This window comes from Octodon degus, unplaced genomic scaffold (assembly GCF_000260255.1).
Source record: "Octodon degus isolate 3935 unplaced genomic scaffold, OctDeg1.0 scaffold00028, whole genome shotgun sequence".
Classification (NCBI taxonomy): Eukaryota; Metazoa; Chordata; class Mammalia; order Rodentia; family Octodontidae; genus Octodon; species Octodon degus.
This window is the reverse complement of record NW_004524604.1, coordinates 20,737,271-20,746,275: the sequence shown is the minus strand read 5'-3', so window position 1 is coordinate 20,746,275 and position 9,005 is coordinate 20,737,271. Positions and strand designations below refer to the sequence as shown.

The 9,005-nt window shown below is 45.9% G+C and overlaps 1 protein-coding gene across 2 annotated transcripts in view; it reads left to right on the top strand.

The window, feature by feature from the left end:
• Trim42 (tripartite motif containing 42) overlaps window positions 1-8,261 on the top strand; it is a 29,814-nt gene extending 21,553 nt beyond the window's left edge. Inside the window, exons 5-6 of one of the 2 annotated variants that reach the window (XM_004629236.3) lie at window positions 4,025-4,031; window positions 8,249-8,261. In XM_004629236.3, coding sequence (XP_004629293.1) covers window positions 4,025-4,031; window positions 8,249-8,250 — 9 coding nt within the window. In that variant the 3' untranslated portion in view covers window positions 8,251-8,261. Of the gene's footprint in view, window positions 1-2,005; window positions 2,251-4,024; window positions 4,032-8,248 lie in introns of those variants that run through there. The other variant, XM_004629235.1, reaches the window with a different exon arrangement.
• The last annotated feature ends 744 nt before the right edge of the window (window positions 8,262-9,005 follow it).

Below are 9,005 nucleotides of genomic sequence, written 5' to 3'. Positions count from 1 at the left end.
GCAATGCTTTTTTTTTTTTTCTTTTTCCTTCTTCATTTTTTAGAACAGTTCTGTCATAGAAGTGTGGTAGAATTTATTTGGAAGCAATATGAACCTGAGCAACTTGGAGTACTCGGAAGAAGTGAGGGCACATCAGCCACATGTCCATTTCCTTACTATCAAGTTCTGTCTTTCAGCTCCTACTGTCCTCTACTTATCTGATAACCTTGTTTGCATACTCGACCATACCTGGCCCATTCACACGTCACACGTGGTCCTCTTCTTTGAAGAGTCTGGCTATAGTTTGAGAAGCTCAAATCCACTATTTTCTAGTCAGTTCCTAGGCCCTCATGCCCTCACACCACTATTAACCTTTATTCATTACCCAATACCTCAGGGTGTGTATCTTATTTATTTTTCCTTTGTCAGGGTTATAGCTATGCATTATCTCCATTTTTACTCAGGAATTGGGTAATCTGTCAAGTATATAATATGACCTTTTCCTTATATGTGGTCTGATTTCTCTAAAATCAAAATTAAATTTTATAAAAGTAGAGAGCATAGTGCCATTAAGTATCTATATTTTTTGCCCTTTCCTTTGTATATAAAAATAAGCTATCAGTTTTATACATAGAGACTTTGTGCATTGTGGAAACATTCCTATTCACCATCCCAGCTCCAGCCTCTGCTAGCTGCCCTGAAAGTCACCACTCCTCTGGACAGAGCCCACTGACCTGCAGAACTCCCCCATGCCCGAGTCCAGACCTTCCTTCTTAAATGCCTCTGTAACAAATGTGTATTTGTTGTATTTTTTTTTTAGGGAAAGGTCTACAGGGTGTTCAGGGTCTCACTACTAGCTCGGACTCGTAGTGATCTGCCTGTTCACAGCCTCCCAAGACCTGGGATTACAGGCATGCACTACCACGCCCAGTCTCAATTGCTGTCTCAGCAAGCCCTTGGGGCGGGGGCGGCACAGCAGGCCCAGGGATGGAACCCCCGGCCCCTGTGTTTGCTTGCAAGTGCTTTAATCCACTGAGCTATTTGTCTGGCCCATAAATGTGTATTTGGAAAGAATGGGAATGCTGCTAGACCAGAAACATGGAGAAATGTACCACAAGTCAATTAAGACAGGAAGTCCCACATCTCAGCAGAGGAGGTGAGAATTCTAGCTTGCTGCTGCCTGGCCCTCATGCCTAGCGCAACTGGCCTTTCTCCTGTACTCCTGACCATTTACTGATTCCAGCCTTACCAAAGGGAAATACTTATAACTTATAGCCTATTCACCCTTTGTCTACTCTTCTAAGAATCTCTTCTTAGGGCCGGCCAGATAGCTCAGCAGACAAAAGCTCCTGCTTAGGCGGAACACAGCAGCCAGGGTTCGATCCCCCACATGCCCTGCCGGCCTCACACCCGGGGCACACTGAGACAGCAATTGAGACTGGGCGTGGTGGCACACACTTATAATCCCAGCACTTGGGAGGCTGTAAACAGGTGGATCACTACTAGTCCAATCTAGTAGTGAGACTCTGTAGACCCTGTACTAAATACAGGAAAAGAAAAAATACCATAGCAAGTGTTGGGACTGTACAGATGAGAGACAGTCATCCCTCTGCTCCTTCTGGAAAGAAAGTCTAACATGGTACTAAAACTTACAACTGACAAGCTATGACAAAAACGAGCTTCAGGGGATGGAGGAAGGGGTTGGGGGTGGAGAACTCAGTGGTGACACCCACCCTGGTCCAGCCCACAGGTCCTCATCACTCAGGTGCTGCCTTGAAGGAAGCAGGACCTGGTCTATGGCTTCACAACCCTTCCACACACGCGCTCCCGGTCTTTGTAAAGGCAGCATTTCTGGACCGAGGTTTCTTTCCCTCTCAAGCAGGACCGAGAGCCCCTGTCTCATGCGGTTGCTGTGAGGGGCCAGTGAGAGGATGCATGCAGATCCATGGCAGCGAGCGTGTTCTGGACTCCTGGGAGCCACACTTCCTCTGTGGCTGCCACCATGGCTCTTTGCTTCTCATTGCAGGTGGTGACACCAGACGGGCATGGGAAGAACCGAGCTAAGTGGGGCCTGCTGAAGAACATTCAGTCTGCCCTCCAGAAGCGCTTCTGAGCCCCCTCCAAGATGCACCCCAAGATAGACACAGATATACACATCCCTATGTATTGTATTTTTCGCACCACATTCTTCAAGGAGGTTGTAGATGAAAGTTCCCAGGACTAAGTATTCCAACAAGAGCCTTCTGAGACCTAATAAAAAGAAATCTCTGACATCATGGCCCACTGGCCCACACTTTGTCCATTATAACAAAACTGAGATATAGTCAGCAAATCTGTGTCTCCTTCACCTGGGGTCCAGTCTAGACTTTGCATTCTGTGTGCTGTGTTTGCCAAGCACTGCATCCTAGGTGTGCAAAAGATGGCTCTCTGTGTAGTTGGGTCCTTGGGCATGAAATGTAATGCTGATTTACTCTGAGTGTTTGAGGGAGTCACTCTTTGATGGGGAGCTTGTACCTGACCACATCATCTATTTCAGTATTAAGTTTAGCCCTTCCTAATTGTTGAGCCTAAATGGATCTTTCCACAACTGTCATCCCTTCCTCTGAGACAAGCCTCTGGGCCACAAAGACTGTGTGCCTTCCTTTCTTTGCTCCATCTGTGCCCCTGAGCAAATGAGGAGCCATAGATGCCTGGCTACATTACAGTATTACAAGAATAGTTTCCCCAGGGAGCTTTGTTATGATCCTATTACTATAAATGATGGCTTGAATCCACTATCAGATTTGGTATTACCATATAATCATTTCTGTAAAAAGCTTCAGAATCATCATTAGCATGGGGAACAAATTAAATGACATGCCAGCAGGGATTTTACTACTGATAAACTAAAGTGAAATTAAACTTAAAAAAAAAAACTTTAACTGTATGAAATTGCACTATAATGATCACACCTACTCATGGCATCAACAAGGACTAGCCTAGAATTAAGTAAGCTGTAGCACCCTGCTCCTACCTCTCTAGAAAATACAAAAGCCTGCCTCCAAGCTGGATTTTTTTTTAAAAAAAGAGTTTTAAAGAATGAATTCTATCAAATCCAAGAGGGATTTTAAACAGGGCAACTCTGGTCTATTGTCCAGCCTCTCAAGCTATGACTCACATGGGCACACTAACTCCAGGACTATCACTGAGGTGAAGATGTATATGTACATTGACAGGTGGAGAGATATGCTAATTATAACCACAAGGCTAGCAGATAAAAATTTGCAAGTATATCCCACCATATATAACATTAATTTCTCTATAGCCACATACTTCAACCACCCTAATAATCCTTCTTTAGAGGAGAATCTTTGGCTACAGGAACTAATAATTACTGACAGTCTTGAGAATATCTCTCAGTATGGTAGAACACCTTCCAGATACATTAGTGGTAGTTTCCTTGCCTTTTTCTTTTCTTTTTTTTCTTTTCTTTTGATACCCATTCTAGATTCACCCTCTCATTAGTCCCTCCATAATGAAACCTGTGGAAACACAGCAGTGAATTAAACAGACCTAATTCCCACTTCACAAATCTTGTAGGCTAAAGAATGAGACATCATGTAAGTTAAGGTACCAACACACAGTGACTGAAAATGAGAAGAAAGGTTAGCAAGGAGAGCAGCATGAAGCTGGGGAGTGTCAACTCTGGAGAGGGTTTCAGTGAAGGAGTCATCAAAGAAGGAGCCTTTAAGCCACTTCCTCAAGAATGCTAAGGAGACAGCACAGATGCACAGAACAAAATAGCATTCTAGACATCAAGGCAGAGGGTTCCCAGACACTGAGTAGGAAAAGACTTAACATGGTCAAAAATGTGCACCACTGAGAGAATGGAGTACAAAAACAAGGACTATATACCTGTCTCCAGGAAGACTGGTGGGTCATCACAGAGGGTGAGCACCTCAGGAAGCTCAAGGAGGAAGGACCCAAAACAACATCACACTCCTATTTATCTTCAGTGGCATTACTTTCGTTTCCATGGAAAGAGTTGTGAGGGCCAAGAGAAAAGGCAGGTTGTTGCTAGCAAAAGTATGGTGAGCCAGGCTGGGAAGGGATTCATGGTGGAATTGGCAACCTTCTCTAGCCAAGAGGTATGTTTATGAATGAACAAGAGAAAGAGAGGAGTCAAGAACAATACCCAAGATTCAGTAGTAAGCATTGGGTGGATTGTACATCCAGAGAGGCAGAAACAAGTTTCAGGGAAACTCCAAAGGTTGTGCTTTGGGTGAATGAAATGCGAAATGCTTGAGAAGCAACTGAGTGGAATCTGACATGGCATATGGATATTACATCAGTTTTAGAGTCAGGAACCTGAAACCCCACCAGTTATTTTAACAGATAGAATTGAATATTGGGGATTAGTTCAGTGAGGTTGGAGGACTGAGGAAAGAAAAGGGCATTTGGATAATAATAAAATGAACAATAGTACAAAGCTCCTATTAACACCCCAAAGGACTAGGGGGGAAATTCAGGAAAGACAAAGGATGGGATTATCAGAGGCAGGTGCTCCAGGGAAGGGGCTGTAAGCTGGAAGGCAGATCTCTGAGGATCTTACTGGCTGGTACTATTCTACATTAGAGGCTGCCGAGGAACTTGTTCTAGGAATGTAGAAAGAAAGCAGGAAACTGAAAGCAAGGACTGTGCTGCCACTGCCCCAGAAGACTAGCTGCATGGTGCCACACAGAATGTTGAACAGAGGACTTTCCTCTTCACCATCCAGGCTTCCGGCAGTTCTCCAGTCTCTTCTAGGAGCACAACCCAGCACAGACTGTGGGCAAAGGAGAGAGGGCATTCATGGATCTCCAGCATGAACATCATAGGCTGGTGTACAAAAGCAGCTTGGGACAGAGTCCCAGCTTCACAGTCAGCATGACTGTACAAGACTGGAGCTCAGAGAATAACCCTGGGATGGTGACTTAAATTTGGGAAGCATCAGGGGCTATGACTGTGCTAAGACTCTACAGACATGGCATTGCCTGAACTTAGCAAGGGTGCATGCAGTAGACCAGAAAGGTGCAAAACTCATGTCTTCATGTTGCTTTCTGACCCCTGCAAGAACAACTGAAGAGCAATCAGGCACTTGAGCATGTGACATAAACATCTATCCTCAACCCAAGTGAGCATTAGGACCATTAGTCTTTAAAAATACAGAGCCCAGGTTCCCTGATGTGAGTCACCTGAAGTCCCCTCTGTGATTCTGATGAGCAGCCCTTGTTCAGCTTAACAATTACTAAAGAGCTCTAGATTGTGAAACAAGTTTTGGGAGATGGTTCCTGGTTGTGTTAGAAACAGAGTCAAAAATTAGACATGGAAGGAACCAGAGGAGACTGCCATGAGGAGGAGGCACCTTGAAAAGACAGGGAGACAGAAAAGGAAGGGGAATGCAGCACAGAGGACTCAGAAAGTGCTTGTGGATTTGAGTGGTTGAACTCAGTTTACCACACATGGTACCTCCCTCTTCTGAGAGATTATGAGAAGTAGGGTTGGTGAGGAAATGTTGCTACCAATTAAACTGTTGCTATCATTTGCACAGTTGCTCCACTCCAAAATGAATAACATAGATCTGAGTCCACTCACTATATCCCTAATTGATAATATAAGCAGGGCCTGAATCTATTCTGGAAGCCTAGGAGAAAAGAAGAGGAACCTTCTAGAAGGCAGGGGGGATCCCCAGGGGACTAGAAGGTCATGTGAGTCCAAAGTAATGGGATGGAGCACTTAGAAACTACCATGCTGGGTCCATAGTCACAGCCAGCTGCTGCCCTTGGGCCCTCTTCCCCAGCAGGGAACATGTTCTTAGGCTCACACAAGCACACGCACACGTGCACACATGCCTACACCCACAAACACGTCCATACCTTCTGGGCCACTATGACATTTACCACAAAAGTTCAGAGAAGGAGGGCAAGGCTGACCAACTGGGAGAGGGAGGCATGAGATATTTTAATGTCTCTCCACCACCACCACCGCTTCCCAATGATCTGCAAGACCTTTTTGGTTTAAATCAAGGAATTTCTTTACCAATGAAAAACCAAGAATCATGTTGCATAGCCATTCTCAGAAAAGCTGCCACAATTTAACACAAATATCTAACTAAATCTAAGGGGGGGAAATGCAATTTGTAGAGCTGGCCAAAGGGCATGTGTTACTACAAAGCTGATCCTGAGTTGTAGAAGTTAGCAAAATAGGTTCAAAACAGAGTTCTTCAAATGCTGTGAATCTGTGCATGGCTTCATTTCCATTCTTTTAATTCCACCAGGAGCCACAATTTCTAAATTTTCCTTCAGGAAAAAAATCATTTAGCTCAGAAATAATGCTTTCTATATAAAACTGTAGCTGTTTCAGGGCTTATGTCTTTGATTTTTTTTTCTTCCAAGAAAACTATTATAAAGAGAGTCTTTCATCTTAATAAAGCCAGACATGGGAAGTTTCTCTCTGACAACAAATTCACTCAATAAAAATTGACCAAGTATTGCACCAGCCTGGCTTTCAGCATCTGGAGCACATAAAGCAGTTCTGCCCTCCATGGGCTTATATGCTTGAAGTGGGGGTGGGGTGGGGGGAATCAAGTCTCCCCATATGTAGGCTTTGGCATCTTAGCCAAGTCTCACAGAAGGAGTAGAACATAGTGGAGCTGTGTGTGCTGAATGGGAATTAGAGCTGCAGAGAAACAGGGTGTGGGCATCAAAGCTACAGGGATGTCCTACACTGAGGTGCAGGAGCCAGACTCACATGTCATGTCTGTGAATGAGGCCAGGGCTGGTGAGCAGATAATAAGGGTCAGTGAAAAGCAGATTTCAAATTTATCCCACAGCTAATGAGGATCACATGTTTATTACTGAGCTGGAAGTGAGCGACAGTAGTAAGGACACGGTAGAAGCTAACACACCAGACTAAGTATGTGCATTGGTTCAGTCTCACAAAGCCCTGTGAGGTGGACACTATTGTCTCTATTTTTCTAATGAGTAAATTGAGGTGCAGAAAGGTTAGGAATCTAGCCCAAGGTCACTGTGCTTGTAAACAGAAGAGTTTGTGCCCTGGAGGCTGTGTGGAGAAGGTTCCAGGCACCCTTACCCCCATGCCCTACCCCCACAAGTAGTAGAGACTGAAGCTGCAAAGCAGAGGAGCTGAGATCAGAGGAGGGAGGGCACCTGGCCTCTTCCTGGTTCTGCAAAAGCAGCTACCTTTGTCCTCTCTAGCCTTCCTTTGTGGCTTATAGTCAGAGAAGGAGCTCTGTCACTAACCAAGTGTTTCCTCTCCACCATTTATTTATATCAGGCTGAGATCAGCTTCAACTAGAGGACTCTGCCTTTCTCAGTAGTACTAAGTGCTGGGGAGTGTACCAATGCTGGGAACATCAAGATGAAAGAGACTGCCAAGGAAACAAAACCAGGATGACCATCCCCGCCCCACTGCTCCACCCTCCGGCAGCTGTGGCCCTCCTTGTCCACTTCTTCCTGCAGACTCTTCCGGGTCCCATGTGCTGCTGCCTCCCCTCACTAGTGGGTTTGGTTGTCCATTTCCACATAAGTACAGTAAGAGAAAGAACACAGTGCTTTCTTCCCTGTTAAAATAAGCCATAGAGGGCCGCGAGATAGCTCAGCAGACTAAGTGCCTGCTTAGGCAAGCGCAGGGATGGGGGTTCAATCCCCCAGTATCCCATGCCTCACCAGCCCAGTGCCTGGGCACACTGAGCCAACAATCGAGTCCAGGCATGGTGTTGCGTGCCTGTAATCTCAGCACTGGGGAGACTGAAAACAGGAGGATCACTATGAGTCTGAGCTGCATAGTGAGACCCTGTACCAAATACATTAAAAAAAAAAAAAAAAAAAAGCCACAAAATGTGTGGGTAAAAGTGACCAGATCTGACGTGGAGACATAAAAGAGTCAACTCCTCTCAGCAGAAGCCCAGGGCCTCTGTGGTGTCTGCTAGGGTGAAGGTCCCTTCCCTCACCCTCCCATGAGAAATAGACTTTCTCCCTGGATTGGCCTCTGCTACAGAAATGGGGTCTTTCTTCTGACTCCACAGATGCAGCCAGGATAGAAGTCCCTGGTGTGCTTATGGGATTCCCAGGAGGACACTGTCACGTTTTTCCTGCGGTGCTGGAAAATAGCCATGATGTCAGCTCCCACCTCCCAGCACACATGCCTGTCTCTGCTGTCTCTGTAGGGTTCTGACCTTATCAATACATTTATACTCTCTTGGCCTCAGGGCTTCTGTGAAAATCCACAGGAACACCCAGGTGGATAAAGAATGAGAACATAGCCCTCAGGCTCCAGTCGGGGCCTGCCCTGCTGCAGATGCCCCATAATGAGATCAGCTCCAGCAACAATCCATGTGATGCCATCTTGCCAGTTGGCAGAGACTTCAGTGGCTGCTCTTTCCTCTCGTTCCAGGTCCCTGATTCCCAGGGATGCTCTAGAAGACAGATGGCTTTAGAGACAAGGACATACATTGCACACAAGATTTTCCACCGGACTGTGTTGTTGAGCAGCCCTTAGTCCCACCTTTTTCCACCGGAGGCATCCAGGGGTTGGTTCCAGGGTCAATGCAGAGGCCCTGAACTCCAGGGAATGGGTGCAGCTCTCTGAGCTCATTATTTTTGCACTGGGATTGGAGTAAGGTGGACTCCTTGCATTTTTTCTTAGGCCCGTCACCATCACTATCATGAACAGGTTACAGACATCTCCCAGGTAAGGGAGGCCCAACATGCAGGCCACAGAGCCACCAAAGAGCCTCAGGAATCAGGCTCCACAGCCCCAGTGGAGACAGGAAATGGCAACAGCTACCCCTCCCTTAAGCTTGTATTTTTCAAAGGTAGGAAGGTGCTGTCATAGTAAGCAAATACAAGATACGAAGAGCCACTAAAAGCACAAGCATCTGCCTGTGGGGATGCCAGGAATATGTTGACATTTAAGGAGACCCTCAAACTTGACAGGGTCAGAAATCCCTGCTGTGTCCATCCGCCCTCTCCTTGGCCCCTGTCTAT